General features: G+C 46.6%; 1 protein-coding gene across 7 annotated transcripts in view; it reads right to left on the minus strand.

Moving 5' to 3' along the window:
• Positions 1-21,521, minus strand: part of LOC112563294 (calcium/calmodulin-dependent protein kinase kinase 1-like) — a 50,583-nt gene extending 29,062 nt beyond the window's left edge. The window contains exons 1-4 of one of the 7 annotated variants that reach the window (XM_025237150.1): positions 21,412-21,521; positions 19,600-19,734; positions 1,919-2,039; positions 641-685 (exon numbers count right to left, since the gene is read on the minus strand). In XM_025237150.1, coding sequence (XP_025092935.1) covers positions 641-685; positions 1,919-2,039; positions 19,600-19,609 — 176 coding nt within the window. In that variant the 5' untranslated portion in view covers positions 19,610-19,734; positions 21,412-21,521. Of the gene's footprint in view, positions 1-640; positions 686-1,918; positions 2,040-2,439; positions 2,592-10,359; positions 10,804-11,551; positions 11,749-15,653; positions 15,811-19,599; positions 19,735-21,411 lie in introns of those variants that run through there. The other 6 variants (XM_025237151.1, XM_025237153.1, XM_025237147.1 and 3 more) reach the window with 6 other exon arrangements.
• Between the last annotated feature and the right edge of the window lie 232 nt (positions 21,522-21,753).

Raw genomic sequence — 21,753 nt, forward strand, 5'->3', positions numbered from 1 at the left:
TATCGTCTGGAGACCTCTCTACGTGGCCTGGGAACCAATGGACTGTAATTAAAGTCGTCGAAGCTTCAGTAAATCTCGTCGTAAAGCCTCAGCCTTCGAAAAGAACAAACGATTTCACTGAAAAACAGCGAGGAGAATTTTAATTCCTTCCATTCTCTTGATACAGTAATTCTCTCCTTCTACTACCCCCCTACACACACCTAACCCCTTACAGCCAGCCTCTTGGGTTCGTTTCCAGGTGCAAGACATGTTTGTACAGGCTATCAACAGTTGCTAAAAAGCAGCGGGTCACATGGCATGTGACGTCATTGCCCCTCGCGTGCCGCAAATCAGAGAAGGATGACCGGGGGCCAGGTGCACCACTCTTGATGCCCCACCTGGATGATTAAGAGGAAGAGACCCGCTAGGATATCTGCTCATGTTTACAGCAGTGGAAGAGCAGACTTGACTGCTCGATCACGATAACCCCGGAGGTAAGCAGAGCACCCAGCCGCGGGCCGTCCTCCTCTCCCGTAGTCTTGCAAGCTGTTGGATGAGGAAGCAAAAGCCAGTGGTTGCGTCGACATAAATAAAGGTCTTTCAAGCAAACAAATGTCAGTGATAGGTAAAAAAACCAAAAAGCAAAACAAGTTCCACTCACTGTCTGGAGGTCTGACGACTGAGCATCTCTGCCAGCTGACGAGCGCTAGAAGACAACACAGAGGGAGCGGGAGAGTCACAACATTGAAACACACGTGTTGCTTACACCACCACACGCCGTGCAACAACACACTACAACCTTACACATGCTACAAGATCACACAGTAATGCTACATGTACCACGTGATCACACGCAAGCAACAGTCTATACTTACAGAGGCGCTACAATGACGACCATTCAAGGGACACTACTGTCAAACGTTGCACACTTGCACTTCCGAGACACTGTAACGCTCAAAATTCCACACAAAGCATGGCCAGTCGGTCAGCAGGGTCAAGTCAGGTCTTTCGACTATACGTGGACTCTTTGTATGTACTTGCTGATTACAAAGGATTGTTTAGATCATCGATTTCCGAAGCTGGCCGGTTCGATACCTTTCCCCGGTTGACCAAGATGGAAACCTAAAATTTTTCAGAGGGCTGGGGAAGAAAATGCACAGATCACAGTATCATCGCTAATTATTTAAAAAAAAGCCGGTCTAACACCTACACTAGGTTTTGAATCAGTCCTGCCATAAGGTGGCTTGGTAAATGTACGTTTGTCCAAGCATGTTTATTTTTGATGTTTATTTTTTGTTTTCAGAGGATCCAATTGCAAAAATAATTGCGACGTACATCTACCACTCACAAGAAACGTGTTCAATGTCAGACTTGTGGACGGTACTGATGAGAGAGAACGAGAGAGAGAGAACGATGAGAGAGAACAAGAGAGAATAAAAAACAGAGCGACAAGGAGAAATGAATCGGGAAGAGCGCGAGCACATCACGAGCAGGCTCACCCCGTTGTCGAACAAAGGTTAGGGAAGGGAAATCAAGAGAACATTTCACTAGCTCGCTACACTGTCACCGGGCTTCAATGAGCCTGACTCAGATGAAGCGATAGATCGACAGTAAACAATGATATCAGAACCGGATGGGTCTAGTGGCAGTAATCCATCCAGGCGAAGCCGAGTACCCGGGTTGTGTGAATGTGAAGGGCCTGACTAAGGGCTACAAGTTTCTAGAACGCGATTCCACCTACCAGCGAACATGCCACAGCGATCTGGTAGATAAACCAAAAGGCCGAAACGGCTCGTAATACTGGCGCGTGACCCTTTTACCTTGACTCCACTGACCGTGACGTCATAAACAACACAGCCACACGTGCCACAATATCAACAAAGAGCGCACGCGCGCATACACACACACACAGACACCAACGCGTGGCGAGGTGTACTACCTGATGAGCCCTATCTTGGGTGGCTTGCGGGGCGCCGCAGGCGGGTGGGCCGGTCCGCCGGGCTTTCCGGGTGGCTGTGCGGGTGGCATGGAGCTTGGCGTTGAGCAGAGACCACTGGCTCCTGCAACAGGTGTAGTTAGAGCCGTTCAGGTGAAAGCACACACAAACACACGCACAGACATCTGATCTTCACTACTCGTGCACAGAAATGTTAGTTAGTCAGAGCCTGCCATTACACCTGTAACGGTAACAAGTGTTCGTACTTGTGTACGTTAGCACCGACACCCGGCACACGCAGCATTTAACCAGGTGTTCAAGCCGTCAACCTGTACTTTGTCCCAATAACAAGTGAAACAAAACAAAAACACAATCCTTACGATTGCAGAAGTTTTCTTAACCTCTCACCGCTCGACCCATTCATTTAACAGTTGGTCTTGAGACAGGCTGGAGTTGTCTAATCTCACTCAGGCACTCACAGCCTGCTCTCTCTAACTGCCTTATCTCTAAACACGGGATCTTACCAGTCTATCTCTGTGTTCTGTTGACAGTTTGCTTTAGTCTCCTACCTAAAGCCTCTTAGTGCGCGTCCAGCAGAGCTAATGGCGGTGTTTGTTGTCTTATTAATTCTGTCACAACAAATATCTCGAGAAAACGAGAGATCTGGTGCAGAGGACATAAAGGGAACACGTGACATCATTGTTAACAGCTATACCGAGAAGTATATCGCTGTTAAACAAAACCGATTGTGAGCAGCCGACCTCTTAGGTAGTCAGAGGTCGACAGTTCAAGTTATCGGCCCGTGGCACATGGAAGTTCGTTATTTCTTGACAATTACACATGTCCGCCATCCGACATTAGGTCTTACTCATGTGTCTCCCACCAGTGTCCTCACAGAAACTGGATGCAGTGCCCTGACATCAGATCTGCATCGCAGGACGACCGACTTTGATTGGTGGTAGTGGTGGTGGTGGTGGTAGTGGCGGTGGTAGTGGCGGTGGGTAACGGTCTTGACGTTACAGGAGCTCTCTAGAACCCTCGCCCTCACCACCTCAACCTCTTCCTGCCGTTCTGCGCAGGTCATTCCACTCTCCCACTCACATCCAATTCCAATCAGCGGTGCACTGAAGGACTGACCGACATTGACCTGACACCTAAAGATTTGGTTCGGAGGGGGCAAGGGGGATGTCTGCTGCGCAATGCACAAACATTCATATCAGTATTCATATCAGTATTCATATCAGTATTCAGTTACTATGGCGCACAGTCGCAATCAAGGCGATGGCTATGTTGGGAAGGAAAGGGGGGAGAGTGTGTGATGGTGAGAGGAAGGGGAAAGTAACAATAACACCTGTGGAATCAACGGTCTTACATCGACTGTTCCATCGTCGGATCAGTTACATAACCTCTGGTTACATTTCATACCTAGTCTAAGGACGGAGTGATTGAGTGTTGAGTACCGTGTACCCGATGATGGAGGCGCTGACACTGGGCGGTTAGATACCCGTATCACGTAGACTACCTCGAGTTTGTGTAACTGTGACTCCTTAGAGGGCTTATAGACCTACCGGACGGGTGACATATTTCGCTAAAAAGATTCCCTTCATGCCACTTATTAATCCCTTGATTATGAATAGCATTTCACACTCGTCACCGCTACTGAAGATCGTCTGATGAACCGGATGTCTTTGTTCCACCTTCTGGCCATTATTTGCTAACCATGACAGCGTGGACACCACCGGGTGTGACATCACACGTTATTCGCGAGATCTTGCAGCTCTTGCTGACTATAGGTGCAAATAGGCGCTGAAACTTACAGAATATATTTATTTTATCTATACCTACTAGAACCTGTTTAAAGCTCGGACAAATCAGGTAGGTCTTTAAAAAGCAGTGAGTTAAAAGGAAACGGGCGCCATCCACCCTTCAGGAGAACAGTGCGGCATCTAACACTTCACTTTTTTAAACGAGCGAAAGTTGACGGGACTACTTACAGTTCAGGGTCTATTTCCCAACAGGCGAAACTCTAGAGAAATCAATTCCGTTGTAATCATTGTTTCTCTAAATAAGCCGACCCCACAACCTGCATGCTAAATGTTTATCACCTTTACAAGCAGCCCCTCACTCCTCTTTCAACGTTCATCTCTCCTCTTAACCATCCCCCATCCCCATGTTCAGCCCCTAACGTGCGTCACAAGACTTGTCACCAAACCGTCCAAATCGTTTTCTTATCTTTTCTGTTACTAATAGACCATCATACCCTTATCAGGAGTGAGCTGGGCATTGCCCTCGCCAACTCCCTCGGGTCTTGTCGATCGACGAGAAACGGTTTTTGTGGTACATTATGGCAACCCGACATTTCCACAACCACCTTCGCCAGTCAGGCTGGCGGCTGGAGGTAGGGCTGGAGGTGGGGAGAGGGAGGAAACGGAAGGGGAATGCAGCCTTAGTGGTGATGGGGATGAGGGTTAGTTCGACTTTTTTTTTTTTTTTTGGCAACAGATGTCAACAGCCGGGTTTAAAAAAAAAAAGGTGATGGTGGTGGTGGTGGTGGTGGTGCTGACGATATTGGATTGCAGATGAAAAATCCAGTTTTCCGTTCCAGTTGTCACCGCACTCTAACTCCTCACGATCTCCCAGTCCTTCGCATTCCATTCTGCCGTATCGCTATCTCCGTTGACAACCAACGGTGACAGGAGCTATGCAACAGGACCCGGATGTGTTTACAGATTCGACAGTTCCCCACCTCCACCTCACCTTTAAAATGAAGTAATTATCACAACGAAGCGGATGTCCGGAAGCGCTCATCCCCGTTAACCACCCATGCCCGCTCTTCTTTCTCTATAGCAGGGGTGGGCCCGCCAGTACATCTATAAGCTTTTTTTCAAATTGGAATATACTTATATAATGTAAGTCATATTAATAATGTAATTCTGCGGGACGAGCAAGGGACGTCCGTTACGGGATAGACAGGACATGGCGGTACGGGCACGTATGCTTCTCCTCGGCTGCCCACGGCATGTATGGACAAGTTTGGAGAATTGTTCATGCATGTGACCCTCACCCCAAGCCGAGGATAGACCCCTTCTAGAAACTTTCTGTTATAAATATATATTTTACAGATTCCAACAGTTGTTTTTCTAAGGTTTTCCTAGGAGCTGAGCATATTTTTCGGCACCTAATTACGAAAAGTCGGATGGTGGTCACTCAAGAGGACAGCAGTGCCAGGGCATGCTGGGATAGGGACTGGACATGTTGCAAAACTGATAACACGCTGTGGCGAAACCACTTCTTGGTCCAACAAAGCAGGCTAATTTTAAAGTAGATTATTGTGTGTGGACTATGAATAATGTTATAAATATCAAAATGGTCTTTGGCGAAAAAAGATTCCCCACCTCTGCTCTAAAGGTACTAAAGTTTGAATCCATCGGGCTAATGAGTAGGAAAGGCAAGTGCTCACACTTTAATGTAGGAAAACAAAAGTAAATGCCAGTGTAGACTATAAGTGTAGACTATAAGAACAGTGCACAGTGCCACCTGCAATCAGTGTACACCAGCCCTGCGCACTTGGCAATACCCCAGACCCGTGGTTATGACACGAGGGTAGGTTGTTGCCCTGGGTCAACGTGGGGAACTCAGGACAACCGTCTTGTTGCCGAAGTTATAAAGTGTGTTCAGACCTCGCGGATAGGTTTACCCAGGATCTGTAATAAAGTGAAAGCAAAACTCTTCAGGGGTAAAGAAACACCATTTAGTGTCTGCGGGGAAATGACTAATACTTGCTTGGTGACTATGGCCCCTGAGAAAGCAGGGGACACCAAGTGGAAACAAGGACTAACATCAGCAAAGAACACTGATGACCTCACACAGTTCCCTTCCCCTTCATCCCAACACACGGCGTGTTCCCCCTCCATCGCCATTCCATTCCCTCCCACTCCTTCTATCTCCATCCCCACCCCCAGTACTTTCCATAAAACAACAATGGGAACCTAATTAGTTTTCCTCTTGTTTTGTAAGCAGGTATTATCGTTATTGACGTGCAGCGACTGGTTTTGTAAACAACAAGCGACAGCTGGTGACGTGTCGGACGTGCGTTGCGGTGCCGTTGCACTGGTCCGGTACACAGGAGCGGCAGCCTGGAGTGTTGTGCTGTGGCTGCGATGGACCTGTAAACATGGGGCTGCAGCATGCAATGTTGTTTTGTGGTTACACGTCCCCTGTAAACACCAGGCATTCATTTACTAACACATGATCTTGTACAAACCAAGAACACAGGCGGGTTTGGTGTTTATGTTACAACGGCGCGAAAGGAGGAGAAAGAAAGATGATCTGCCTCCTCTCCCACCCACCCACCGGCTTCCTGTCTTTAGTTTACACCTGGGGTAAACCACACCCCACCCACAGCTAAGTCGGATTTTGCAAACCATTTCTGCACATGCGCACGATCTGCTGGTTGTTTACAAACACACACCACTGTTTATTAAATAAAATCAAAACACTCACACCCACACCTATTTCCTTTTCATCGACTTTCCTCAAAAATGGTGCCGATGCTGTAGTTCTGTAAAGATCTTTACAGATGACAACGGAGCTGCCACACAAGGAAAGAGCCGGCGAGAGAAAGAAGAGAGAAGGGTCAAGATAATAATTTCTGGACTGGACAGGGGTGGGGTATTACAGGTGGCAGCACGTGCACCCATGTTTTTCTCCGTGGTCCGTGGGTGAGCCGACTGTTAATGCCAGCGAGAGCAGATAATGCCGAGTGTTTGTGCAGCCATCGCGCCACCCACTTCTGCGGCTCACATTACGCAATCACGATGGCGGTCTCCACAAAGCTGATGGACGGCCTGGCGGGTAGGTGGCGGTGGGGAAGGGGTGGGGATAAAATCGCTGAGCGGTTGCGCGGTGCAGCTTTTGTGTACCCATCACCACCGCCAATCACGGGACAAGCTAAACAGTTGAGGACGTGGAGACGACAGGCGACATTTGCCTCGGCGACACAAGAAGGTCGCATGCATTAGCGACGAAGAGTGCTTTGCGAAAGCACCCGATCCTCTGTCTGTAACCTACATTCCACCCGCGAGCCTGCGAACAGGGCGTACCCGAAGTATGGAGCTCCATCCGTCACTGGAACCCGCGCTAATTAGTGTAATCCGCCATCTTGATAAGGATTTAGGGACACGGAGTTAATTGACTCGTGATCTTACAACGTGAGTGTAGGCACAATGAGCTAATCCCTGATCTTGGAATGGGATTAAGGGCCACTGAGTTAATTATTATCTGATCTTTGCTTGCGACGGGATTCAGGAACACCGAGATAATTAATCTGCAATCTTTTGACAGGGTAACGAGACACCGCGAGAATAATCCGAGATTTGCCAGCGAGACAGCGCCTTCGCCAATTGCTTATGTCAAAAGTGAACTGAGCTTGCTACCGGCGATGATGATGATGATGATGATGATAATTATTATCATGATTAAGACATTGCTAGTGAGTACACCGTCACCGTCACCGTGTTAGCAAACTCAACTCGTTGACAGTTGGAAGCCAGCAGATGACAGATAATATTGTGGAAAATGTTTGGTAATAAAGGGTGTATTTCACTGAAAAAATACTTTTGGTAGAAGATGATGGATAGCACTGGGAAAAAATACCCGGCACAAATGTGGAAACTATCTGGTATAGATGGCGGGTAACAGTGGGGAAGATACCCGGAAGAGAAGAAGCAAAATCTTAGGTAGGGTACACAAGTGAGACTACATTTTAAAAAAATACTTAAAGCTAAGGGAGGGAAGCTGGAGGAATGTACGAGTGTCATCGTGCATGAAGCTGAGCAAATATTTAGTAAAGGAAATAAACAGACTAAGGGGGCATAAGTGGCACGCTCTCTTCTTGAAAGGCTGTGGCAGGGGGAATAAACTGATATACAAACCATGAAAACTAAGATTCCACGTCTTTCATAAACTGAAGAGATACGGAGAATGGAAGGTGTAGAAATAAAACCACGGGCGTTGCTGGATCACGTGATCTGAGTCAACAAACCATTAAGACGTGTGACTTGATGACAGTCGTGTTCAGAAATGCTAACCACGCATGCGCCTGGAGGTCCTGTAATGGCCGGCACACACGGTCCAGCAAGGGGGACCCGTGTACTTAGGGACAACACTCTGTGAAAGTGTTCTCAACAAACATCGTCTAACTTTCGACAAAGTTTGGCAAAGCTGTGGGTGTGCTCACACGAAGCCAGTGTCCTTCGGGACAAACTCTTGACACACTACAGAGTAGGTCAAAGTTAAGTCCCAACTTGTTTACCAATACAACAGGAGTTTCGGACACTTCAAAGACTTCAGAAGGTTGCTCAGTTGAGAACGACTGAAACATGAGGCGCGAGCACGCACACGCACGCACAGTAGCATGCATCGGGTTGATGTTTCAGTTTCCACACGAGGTGATCTTCTGCATTGGATCCCGTGATCTTGGAACATATATTAACAAGGAGGCAATACTGTTCCTCAAGGAAGAAGCTGTGAAACCAAGAGATGAAACTAAAAGTGATGAAACTATCAATGAAAGACTGATAGAACCGACAGAGAATGTACCCCTACAGGTGACAGCAGGATCTGAGACAAGACCGTTAACGAAAACTCCCTGTTGCTGTTTATTAAAAATTCCAGAATCCAGTGAGTTTGCTTGCTTGGATAGATGAAAATCTGAAACTATCAACTATCAACCCTGAAACATTTCCGAAGGATTATGGTGCAACGGGGACCCACGACAGCAGAAGTTGCATAAAAATTTCATCGAAATCACCGAAGCGGACATGAACGCGACACGAAGTAGAGACAGAGAGGAAGGAATAAAGGAGGGCAGCGAGAGGGTGATAGAGGCGGTGGGGGAGGGCAGCACTGGCCCTCAGCAATGTAGTAAACAGTAGGGAAGCAGGAAGAATGCCACGTCTAAATATAATGGCGCAGCAGCCCAAAGGACTCGCAGCAGAGGAGGCAGAAAAAAATTATGCAAGATGTAACCTTTAAGACAGGCAAATGAAGGGGCACTGTGTCCCGAAGGCGAATAGTTGCAAGGTTACACCGTTGTTAGGGGAAACCACGCTCGTTATTGCTGGACACGAAGCCCCCTGTGAAGCCATATGCACGACGTGAGGTCAAAGGTAAAGACCTTACAAAAAAGACAAGACATACAGGAGCACAGACTCGCGGAACTCAGGATGTTGTAGCAGCTAGGGAGCTAGCTGGATGACTAGTCTCTCGGACCCTGCTTATATCCTGTAACTAGTTTACATGAGTGCTTCGTAATAAAGGTTTAGTGCCGCGGTTCTCAACCGGTGGTACGCGTACACCTAGGGGTATGCAGGGGTACGCAGTGACATTAATAAGCACACGCCTTTATGAAAATAAGTACTTTTATGCGCTTGAGTACACGCGGGCATACTTACACCCTCTGGGGGTACAGCCACGAAAAAAGCTGAGAATCTCTGGTTTAGTGGGTGCAGAGTGGGTTTTCAAAGCCTGAGTAACGCTCAATACAAGATACTCTTTCGCAAAAATCTTTGTCAGTACCCTACTCCATTTCGTAATCGAGACATACGCCTAAAACAAACAAAACAAAATAAAACAAATCCCTTGGCAAACAAGTAAGTAAAAAGAATAACACGATTGTGTACTTGGCGTTAAAAAACCTGGGATACGGCCTCTGCCTAGGGACCATACATAAATTTTGACCCTTTTCGGTGTAAGGTCACGCTTGTACACATGTATACAGAGAACGGAAAGTTATTTGTCGCGATTTGGAGATAAAGTACACCACTTTCAGTTTTATCTAGACATTAACAAAGAAATTGCACCCTATTAGACTTTTATTATTCAAACTAGCCTAGCGAAGTCGAGTGCGCCCGGCCCCTGTTCGTGTGTACCCGAGAGCAAGGCGGTTGAAAGACTCACCAGTGCCGAGTGTTGAAGGACCCGATGAAAGAACTTGCCGAGTGACGTATAATCAGGAACAGGTAGGACGGACACCTAGGCTAGATATGTGGACCCATCAGTGAAAAGAAACTTTAGTTACTTAGGTTGGTTTTTTTAAAAAAATTCAATCCAGCTCAAAAGACATGATCATGGTATTCATAGAGTATGGAAAATCCGAGTTTTCTAGCCTTAGATGACCCAAGCCAAACCTCTCCTGACTACCATCACCCCTACCGCCCCACACACCCACGGTCTATTCGCGATATCATCGTGCTACGATATGCAAGACAAACGTCTGATAACCGCGGGAACTGATAATCGACCCGATTAATCGAACGGCCTCGCTAATGCATTGAAATGCATCGATAACAGCCGCCGAGACGGCAGGCGACCGTTGTTGCACGCTGTGCCGAGAGTCGCGCGCTGCATGCGCCGTGGTGCGTGACGAGGTGACCTTGACTTACCTGCCGACTCCGCGAAGCTGGGGTCCTGACCGCACGGTGGCTCCTTGTCTCCGTCCTTCGTCGCTGCCTTCTTCATCTTGTAGCTCCTGTACATCCCACCGTCACCCCCGTCATCTCGTGCCGCCACCTTTGCTCCGACCGCTTCCCTCCCGCCTTGCTTGACGCCAGAGTTATTGACAAACAAAACTGACCATGCGAAATGACTGTGGCGCACCAACACTCCGTCACAGCTGACTCCACGTGACTTGAGGGAGGATCGGCGTGGGTTTTTTTTTTTCCCCCCCCCACGACCACTTCCTCGTGATCAGTGCGGTGGCACACCTTTCTCCGCTACCTGCGGCGCACCACCACCGACTCGACTGTCGCTCACCGCTCGAAAGCCTCGCCGACCAGGCTTGAAAAAAACCTCCTCGGTCTTTCCGACGGCGGGCGTGCGACTGGGTTACTCCTCGTTGGGTCGCCGCCCTTCGCAGCGGGCGCGCGCCGAAGAACGCGCGTGGCCCGTACGTCTTCACGCGCCAGCCGTGGCCCGTACGTCGGAGCGCCGTCTCGGGCCGCTACGTCCCCGCGCCGGCCGTGGCCCGTTACGTGGGAGGCCACTGGTTGTCGGGACAGGCGCAGCTGTCTGTTCCAGTCGCCATGAGAGGACTGCTCCCCTGGCTGACCAAGCTGGGAGGGCGCCATCGATAAGTAGTGAATACAAATATAAACACTCGGGGCGTTCTGTTATAGACTACCGGCATTACTCCATTAACGATCCCTTCTACCTCCCAACGATTCTTCCTGTGCCACACACACACATGCGCGCGCGCACACACACACACACCGACAGACACAGCGAGCGGGAACATAAGCCAGCAGCCCGAGGATTTATACCTTTGGACCCAAACTGTCTCTCAATACGACTTCCGCAACGTACGCTAGCTCCATAACCGTGAAATCTGAGGTCACAGGTCAGCATGTGAGGTGGGCAGGGCATGCTCAGGGGTCAGTGGGTCCGTCTCGCATGAGCAGTTTTCCTAAGATGATTAGGCTGCATGGAACCTTAGAACGCACGAGGGCAGGAAGTAATAAGTCATGTCATGTGATGTCACTGAATACATTTCGACCACGCTACTCCAACTACTGAGCTAACTGCCATCACTTCATGCACACATGACTCACACACCACTAAACACCATGCCATGCTCACATGTCACAAACCACTTAACATCATTTCATGGTCCCGCCAACCGAGTCCACAAATGTCGCACTTCCCTGTTTCAAAGTCCACGGCAATCAACGCACCAATTACTATTTCGCAATTAGCAGTCCACCGATTACCAATCATGCTAAGTCTATAAATTACAACTTGAATTTATGCTTGATAGCCACCAGTCCACAGATAACCGTATCTTCATCATAAAATTTGCATAAATGAAATCTTGATGTGCTGACCAGCATCATCAGATGTGTACATCCAAAATGTCCTCATGTACTCTATCCGCTGATAACGACGAACCGCTCGTTGTCTATCGAGCTCAGCGCCTTCTTCGTCTTCTGATCTCAACGACTTGTCACAATACACACATCCATGAACCAGGAAGTCTGAGTTTTATAATCTATTAATACATTGATGCACCACAAAATCCTCCTGAACTAAATCTCAAAAAGTTCCCTAGAACTCGGATGAATCCGGTTGGAGCTACTGACGGAACAAAGAAATAAAGATAAGCCGGCATCCAGTTTGGACGCCTCTATACTTCCCTTGCGTATCGTATCAATAAGCCTGCAAAAACAAACACATAAACAAACAAAAATGAAATTAATGTCAGCATTGAACCGCATGGCCAAAGAGTTTGAATGTCACAGTCGACAGAAAATCGACCAAGAATTTGTCACGAAACAAGTTTGTGGGGTCTGAACAAAATACTTGTAAGAAAACCTACCGTGCTGCTTGTCATTGATAGCACCAACGACAAAGAAGAAAAGGAAAGCTGGTAGCAGTTATCATGAAAACATCACAAACCGCTTCCTATTCCTACTTTATATCAACTGCTAGTTTCAAATGCTGTTAGTAAGTATTGACCAAATCCATGGAAACGCAAGTCGCCAACACCCTTGAGTTATTTTCTCTACCACAAAATAACAAACATTGATATCTGTATTATCTGAATAAAGAATTGAAGGATAATTATATCTTCATCTCGGTTATAAATCATTATTGCTAGAATTTGACAGAATAAAATCAGAAATAACAAAATGTTAAAAAAATAGCAGTTCGACAAGGTAGACAACTTGCAACAACGAAATTATCCGCTCGGCTGTTATCAACCTTGATCACAACAATTAATGAACAGGCAGCCGAATATGATCTCACTGGACCACTGACCTGAAACTAGTCTTTGATGAGTGGACTGGAGGCAAAAGAAAGCTCAGCTCGTCCAGGCATGCGAGATGCTGTGTGGACGGGAAGCAGAGGGAGACACTAGTCGACTGGAAGCAAAGACATCAGGCAAGACAACTTGTTGACACGCCGAAATGTCCTCAGACCTCGCACACCACCTTGGATACCAAGATGCACACCTTCCTTGTGTGCCTTTCACATTCGTTTGGCTTTAAACGGATCTCTGTTGTCTTTCCATCCATCTTGTTTTGTTTTGTGTGGCTATCCACTCGCCTGCAGGTATTTATCAAAGTCGTGACACCATCGATCAGCCCCACACAACCGATGGCTACTGTGACAAAATGCAACGTGCTTTGTTGACAACAGATCTGTTCTTGTGCAAGCATCTTAAAGTTGTTGCTTTTTTTTCAAAAGAAAAAATCGATGGAGGCTCACACGAGTCTCCATCTTGCGCCAAGAAAAGCGGGTTTTACTTCTGTGCCTTCTCAGGCAAGGGAACTCTTGAATACCCTGTGGCCAAAAAATGTAATAAAGAAATAAAATTAAAAAATAAAAATAGTGGCTAGAGAGGGGAAAAAAAACAACAGACGAACAAACCAGACTGATTCCTTCTCTATTCTCTCTTCCCATCTCGCCATCAAACATGATAGCCACGTCCACATATTAACGACTCCATTTTTCTCTCTCTCTCTCTCACACACACACAGAGTAAGAAAAAATGGAGAACTGACAATTAGATGAACTGGTGGATATTGTCATCTAAATACTTCAAGCTGGTTAGGGTGGGAATCAGAAGCAGAGTAAAGTCTCTATCGATATCTCAATCGATGAACCTGTCTCGCGCATCCTGCCATATGGCGGTTCTTCATCCGCCTCCCCTCCCTCCTTCTGACTTGTTGCACAGACGACGACGCCTGCTCAGAAAACAGCAGAATAAAGTTACCAGAGTTCTTTGTTCTGTCACCGGTGAAACCTTTTGATGTGGCCGAGTTAATTACCGACGGCAATTCCTGTACAGAAGGAAGGCTTAGCTAGAAACTCACAGACATGTCTATGTGAGGTCGCGAGTAAGTAGAATGAAGCACACTGCACGGAGTACACGCGGACTGCACCAAATAATGTGGAGGTATATGCAGATCAGAGAGAGAGAAAAAAGAAAAGGATAGACAGAAAAAATAAAAAGGTGGAGAAAGCGAGGGAGGAAGAGTGAGAAAGAATGAGGAAGAGAAGGATGGTGACAGAGAGCGAGATGAACACGAGGGAGAGAGAGGGGGCGAGAACGAAGAGATTGTAAGCGAGAAAGAAAAGAGATAGAAGAGAAAAAGAAGTATGAGAAAGTTAATCGCGAGGTAAAGAAGAACGACGAGCATCACATCGATTAACGGGACGGGCGAAGTTCAGCAAGGAACATGAGGGGATGGAGGAAGGGGTCGGGAACAACAGTTGAAGGATGAAGAAAGAAATGCGTGAAGGCGGCCATGAATAATGTTGCACTTTTACCGGTGGTTGTGCTGGTTCTTCTTTGATTGTACCATCCATCTTTATTGCTTTGAGCCACTTCATCTGCCTAACTGCCCCTGTCGTCATCTAACACTCCGTGCTGTCTTCATCTTTCTAACGCCCCTGTCCTCATCTAATACTGTGTGCTGTCTTCATCTTTCTAACCGCCCCTGTCCTCCTCTGGCTGTGGAGGCTGTCTCGGCAGACACTTGCCGTTATCCCCAGCTCCATCATTTTGTGCTCCTGTGTCTGCGGTGTGTCCCAGAATCAATCGCCTTCAGGAAAATATTGATGAAATGGGAGAAGGGAAGTGGAACGGGCGAGAGCGGGCGGGTGGGAGGACAGAGAGAGAAAGAGATAAAGAGACAACAATCTGATTTTTTTAATTGAGAGAGAGAAAGAGAGTGACAGAATGTTTGTGCGTGAGAGAAGGAACGAACGAAGGAATGTTTTATTGATTAGGCCACTGACCCTAACGATTCACAATGACTCTGTACATTGCATAAAAATATGTTGCAACGTGGGTTGTACAGAACAGCATACAACTACACATGTTGGGAACCTGAGGGTTACACAGCTGGTTATTGGTACTATGATATACATACCTACAAAAATAAAATACAGTTTGCGTGCGAGAGAGAGACGAGTAGCTCAAATGCACGTGCGCACACACACATACACGGGGTGGGGAGGACAGCTCAGCTCTGTCGTTGAGACTGGAGAAGGCAAGCAGGGTTCAGCCCCTAAGGTGTTTCACGTGCTGGTCAACGTGGCGACTAGAAGGTCAGACATCCAGTGTTCGAGTCCAACATAGTACTGCGTCATAGGTGAGGTCATCTGGTGACGACGATGGAGAAATGGCGTCATGAACGCACGCACACGATAACGTCAGGGACTGTAATTAGCTATGAGACATTGACCTCTGCACTTTGTGCACACGGCGCACGCCGTGGTTTGTATTCAGGAGTACGGAGGGGCGGTTCGAAAGATTCATTACTTCACACCGTCTACCTCCGCAAGCTTGGTGCAGAGCACCTCTCGTGTATACTTTGCCTATCTCCTTACTGTGCTTCTCAGCGTATTTCAAGTCGAAAGAAGAGCATGCCGCATGAAGAATAAACACAAGTAAAGTACAATGATTATTACAATTATTATTTCTTTGTAATATCAGATTACACAGACCGAGATAGCTTCTATTTAAGGAGACAGAAACTCACGGAATAAAAATAAGCATCTGAAGCAAGGCCAAGGGTATTACGTACAGAAGACATTTTTCGCCTTAATATCGATTAAGGATAAGGATCCTGCCTCAGGGCCGGACGTCAAACCTCACCTGTCCTCCCAGTCAAGCGGTTACAGACCATTAACCTACTCAGCTAGACAACATGAAATACTCGTCTTTCCTCACCTGCTCTTGGCTTGTACCTCCGTCACGTGGCCACAGGGAAAACCCTTCTTTAGCCAGAGAGAAGGACACGGCGTGCCTCACCTGGGAGTGAACTGACAGCCATCAAGCCACGGCGGTTGACGTGGTGAGCTTTCCCACAGCTGCACTGCAGTTAAGCCGCCAGGGTTCGTTGGCTGCACTTGTTGCTGATGCTGATGCTAGTACTGTTTTACGTTAGGTCCTTGCAGCAATGTGGGTGGGCTGGGGAGGGACCGATCTGGAGAATGTAGTTCAGCGAGTTTGGAAGGGGTAGGGGGATGGAGGGGACAGCAGTTGACTTACTGGCGCAGCATGTGCTGTACGCCCAGCGATAGCATCACAGGTATACTGTACGCCGTCGGACGCGCCGCATCCGCGGCTGCTGCTACTGCTGCTGCGGCTTGCTGCTTGTATTGTCCCAAGTGCCTGTCGTCAGTCGCAGCAAACGCAAGTCCCGCTTAGCAACGGACGCGACGCCGCAGCCAGTCTGTCGCCGCTGGCGCGCGCCATCGATCAACACCAGCTCCCGCGCGCACTTCTAACGGCTCTCTGCGGCGCAGCATCACTGGTCCCGAGGGAAGCAGCTGTACTCCCCCCTGCCCACCCTCCGTCAACATGCAGTACGAGTATGGATGCACTCTGCCGGGGACATTCGGTACTAGTACAGCTGCTTGCGGCTGTCTGCTGCACAGAAGATGGCACCAACACAGTGGCAGAGAAGAAAATGAAGAAGCAGGATCCACAACAGATCCACTTCCCACAGACTGACAGCACCGTTACAAACGTCTGCCTTTGCTAGGTACGAGTACACTCCTACTTTAACACCGGCGTACAGTCCCACTACAAACGACTTCAATAGCTCTCCCAACGACTTTAATATTCACTCGGCTCTCCTTTCACACGGATTTCAAATACCAATGCAGTTCGCTTTTATCTATTCACTGACGACACTACCCCTCCGGTTGTTCAACTATGATTTCAGTACCGAGGCAAACACGATGGAATGTCAGCAGAGCGTGTCCCTCCATGAACTGACAGATCTGCGACAGGTGCACATCGCCAACACTTACCAGGTACCCACAGTGTCTGTCTGCATTCGTCCAGGACTGACAACACCTGTTGTGGTGTGATGCTCATTGTCAGGTGGGGTTAGGGACAGACTACAGAAGGCGTGCCGACTGGTGATGTTGAGAGTGTACCAGTCGGCCATAATATCAGGGGAAAGTGTCCACATACGTTCCTGTACAAATTTGTTTAGAATACATGTTTATATTGCTCGTATTTAAGGATTTGATTTTTTTTTAAATGCTGAATTCGTTTTATATCTCTAAAGGACCAACAGACATACACGCGATTCTGTACAGACAAGTGTGAGTGAATGAGCGGGTGAGTGAGTGAATGAAAGATTAAGCGAGAGGCCACAGAAAAAGAGAGACATAAGTCTAGAGAGAGATAAGAATGAGACAGAGAGAAGAAAGAAAGAAGGACCACCTGTCAGTCTATATAAAAATATACTAGGGGAAGTGAAAGTAGACCAAACAGACAAGAAAGAACTCGGAGAAGAACAAAAGACTATACTGTATGTCAATCTACATATAAATATAGAACTTGGAAAAGAGGGAGAGAGAGAGAGCACCAAGCTACAGTATGAACACTATGTTACGATAACTAATTACAGTCCCATGACGAATGTTACATCACTTGAACTGGCACCTCACACAGATATAGTATATAAGTATATACAGTGTTCCCTCGCTACTTCGCGGTTCATATATCGCGGATTCACTACTTCGCGGTTTTTTTTGAGTGAAGTATCGATCGATATTTTTGTGCTGGGAATTATCGTTCTACAAAATACCATAGATACTTCAACAGGAAAAAGACGAAAAATGTAGCTGTATTTGTATTTCTATTAAAATACCATGGTTATTTTGTAGATAGAAAGAAAGAAACAATTGTGTAACAGAAATCCATTGCTATGCGTAAGCGACGAACCATGATTGTTATCTCCCATCTCGCATCAGTTTTTTTGGGTTTCTCTGAGTACAATTATATTTTTTTTTACACTAATTTGTTATTGTAGTGTATTAATACCATGATTAATATATGACTTTACACTCACATGATATTGTTTTACATGTATATATTATTATTGCATGTATGTCCCTACTTCGCGGAAATTCGTTTATCGCGGCTGATCATAGCACCTATCCCCCGCGATAAACGAGGGAACACTGTAGTAAGTAACCGCTTCCAGGCGGTGCGCCATGTAGTCGGCGCTACAAAGACGCATCAGCAGGTGGGGTGGGGTTGGGGAATAAAGGTGAAATAAGCAATGACTACGCCTTTTCTACTACCTGTTGAAGTCTTGCTAATCAAGAGACCGCATCACAGGCTGTGCTCTTGTATCAGCTGATGGCAGGGGTGGAGTGGGGTGGGAGTGGATGGGTGCTTGTCAACCTGCGTGACGTGCCCCTAGCTTTCCGCATGGTGACAAGGCAGTTTTGCTGCCGCTACCTAGAAACTTCCGCATTAAAAAAGAAAAGTCACGTTGTCGTGCACGTAACCATTGATGTTTCACAGAACAGGACACGTGCGAGGGCTGCGGTGTTGAAGTTGTGTCTCCTCCATGCAGCATAGACCACATCTCCGGCGGTCGACTGATAGTTGTCCGGCAGCCCTGGGTCAATGCCCGTTATCGCATCAGCATCACACACGGTGAACACCATGGATGAGGTCAGAAACAAGATAACAACACATAAATAAATCCCATCCACCGGAGTGAAACCCTAGACAGTGAAAATCGCTTCCTTCGGTACTAAAGAGACCGAGAAGACAGCACACTGGTTTGTGGATGGACGGAAGAGAGAAGACGTTGACAGTGACGTTAGATCAACCAAACGCCTTTCGGAATCGATACCGCGGCACAAATAATTATGTCCTCACCACCTGCATCAAAGTCGGTTTTCTGTTGACGATCCACGGTGGGACTGCAAGGTTTCCTTCAGCTTCTTCGGCATTTTCTTCTCACCTTCCCCTTCCCCTGCTCTTCTATAAACACCGTCCTCCCGAAGCTCAGTTCTCAGATTCGATATCAGATGATATCAGATATCACGCTATGCTGTCATATATCCAGGATTCTGCTCCATTTTCATCTCAGGTGATTTATCACTCAGTCTGATTTCATCAGGATGATAGCAATTTTACCACGTGATTTGATGACAGAAAACTTTACACTCCTGTCTGACAATTCCATACACTGTCTAGTTTGGTATCCAAAGTTGACATTATTATTTGATGTCAAACAATTCTTTGAAATGAGACAAGTTTACACTCTTACTTTGGTATTCAAAAGTTTTATATTGTTATTATATGTCAGACAATTCTTCGTTCTTACTTGACATCAGACAATTTTTGCACTCTGACTTGACTTTGGACAATGTACTCTTATCTGAAGTAAGAAAATTCCGTAAGTATTTACGTCAGACAGATCTTCATTCCTACTCCCGTAATCCTGTTTGATGTCAGAATATTTCGCACTTACCTGGCGCTAGAATATTCCACACTTGACATCAGGTCATTCCCTTCAACTCGGTTTGACTCAGAAAATTCGCTCAGTCTGATACCAGGGACACTAACACACGAAGGTTCAATCTTGAAAGTATTTGTGTTTTGGTATACAACATTTTTCTCCTGTCATAACGCAGATAGTTATGATGGTAAACCAAGGTGCTGTGATTTCGTTAACAAATAATGTTAAGACACCATGGCAAACTAAACGGGAAATGGCGATGGGGGCAGAGATGGAGAGAAAGAGAGGAATATGCGAGAAACAATAAGCGCACAGCACAAGACACGGAGGAAGGTGAATGTGATCGACAGGTGGCGGCGCGTCTGATCAGCTGGCACGTCCACACATGCGACTCACCTGATCCCATGCCACCAGGTGAAGGGTTGTCACCCAGATATCAACAGTCCCCATGGTCTAACATACTATCGTCAGATTATCACTCCAGTCTTCCCCTACACACTCGCGTTTTCCTTCTTCATGATGACGACGAGGCTAAAGACAGAACAGAACATTGAAAACATTACTGAACGTCAAAGTGAGAGAGAGAGAGAAGAAAAACGTTAATACGATGATAATGATGATCACGATGATAATTTTTAAAAAAAACTTTTATAGCACATTTCCCCGCTTGGCAGCGAGCTCTTACTTAGGAACAAAAATAAGTAATGCGAGAAATACAGAAGGACACTTTAGAACGACAAAAAAAAGTGGTTTGGTGGGGGTGGGGGAAGGGGAGATGGAGGGAAAGAGCGAGAAAATCACAAGGCTACTAGTCCCTGGAAGTACAAAGCTACTAGTCACTGATGGTACAAGAATACTAGTTACTGGAGGTATGAGACTAGTTACTGAGGTACGAGGCTACTAGCTACTGGAGGTACCAAATGACTTGTTATTGGAGACCAAAGGCTACTCGTTAATGGAGGTATTCACGACACAGGTCACCGAGTGGGAAGGGGGAGGCATTCCAGACACTGAGGCCAGGGATGGAAGATGAGCTGGAACCAAGTGTATGAGTCTAGTCTGATGCGAGTCACATACAGGAGGTCCGCATCAGCAGGCTGGAGCCACTGAGCGGCTGGTGTGACGCCAGCATCTCATATCCTGGGGGCCAGACCATGAATGTAATGATCCCAGAGCCGCTCGGTAGTCGAGGCGAACCCCAGGGGTTAGCTTTGCGCTCAGAAGACGAAGAGACCAGCTCTTTTTCTTTGGAGCCTCTCCTTTGCGCTATTACGACGAAGAGACAGGCTTTGAGGTCGAGGCAGGGAAGCCAACAAATCGAGAGTCGCTTAACCTTTATAGAAGAGATGATAATAATTGACTTGACTGCAGCATTTATTGATGCTGTTTATTATTATTATTGCTGTTGTTGAGGAGTGCCTCCTCCCATGAGGAGATGAGCAGAAAAGACTATAAACAGAAGGTTAATAATAATCAGGAGACTTGTTGAGCGCTGCATTCCAGCCAAAGCTATATGCTCGTCACTCTTTACAAAGTAAACAAAAAAATAGACCTATGTAAAAGAAACTGCACGAAAATCTACAACACACGCACACACGTACGTGATGGTACATCAGTGTGAGAAAATATTATTGGGAAGAGAGTTTATGAGCAGCATGGAGAAAAGGCTTATAGTTCGTGTATACAACGTACAAAACAAAGAAACACAAATGATGATGAGATTCTGCTGCTGATGATGATGATGAAGGGAAAAAATGCCGCGTTGACTGATTGTGCAGGGTTAGTCATCATGTATCTGGTCGGTGCATAACGTTTTTGGACCTGTCTAAATTTTTTTCAGGATCAACGGAAACTTTCATAAACAGTGTGGTATTGTTATTACAGGGTTTGTTGTGTTGTTTTTTTTTCTGTCGCTGAAAATTAAAGGTTCAAGGTATTTATATGGGTATCTTCAGAAATCACAGAGCTGTTACGAGACTCCAGCTAACGTAGCTCCTTATTTTATCATCGCGTTAAAAAAAAAAAAAAAGGCAGCATCGCGTTTTTTCCTTGTTAATGGTGTACAGTACAGCATCTGTGTATTGCAGTTCCAACGTCAGTTCTGTCTCATGCCTAACACCTGCATCTCTTAAATAAGTGGAGCTCTTTAGTAAGTCAAAGAAAATCTCTCATGTTGTGATCAGTCTATCAATTAGTGACAGTTCTTACCGTCTAGAGCCCTCCTCCTCATGATAAACTCGATTGTTATTTCGCTTCATTTCATGCCAGTGGCGTCCCACAGTTTTTTGTTGTGGACAACTATTGATGGACTGGAGAATTATCTCCCCTGGTGAATTTTGAGGCCTGCCGTGGGATGTGTATCGAGTCTACCAAAGAAAAACAAATTAGGCTCGTATTTTTTTTCAAAGAAAGATTTTCTAACCTTCTATGTGTTGGAGATCAGCTTATGGTGGGTTTTAAGTCCATACCATGGCTACGTGGCAACAAGACGCACCCGCCACCCTCCACCCCAACTATAAAGACCACCTGTGGTGACGTAACGTTCAACGT

Source organism: Pomacea canaliculata, linkage group LG4 (genome assembly GCF_003073045.1).
Source record: "Pomacea canaliculata isolate SZHN2017 linkage group LG4, ASM307304v1, whole genome shotgun sequence".
NCBI lineage: Eukaryota > Metazoa > Mollusca > Gastropoda > Architaenioglossa > Ampullariidae > Pomacea > Pomacea canaliculata.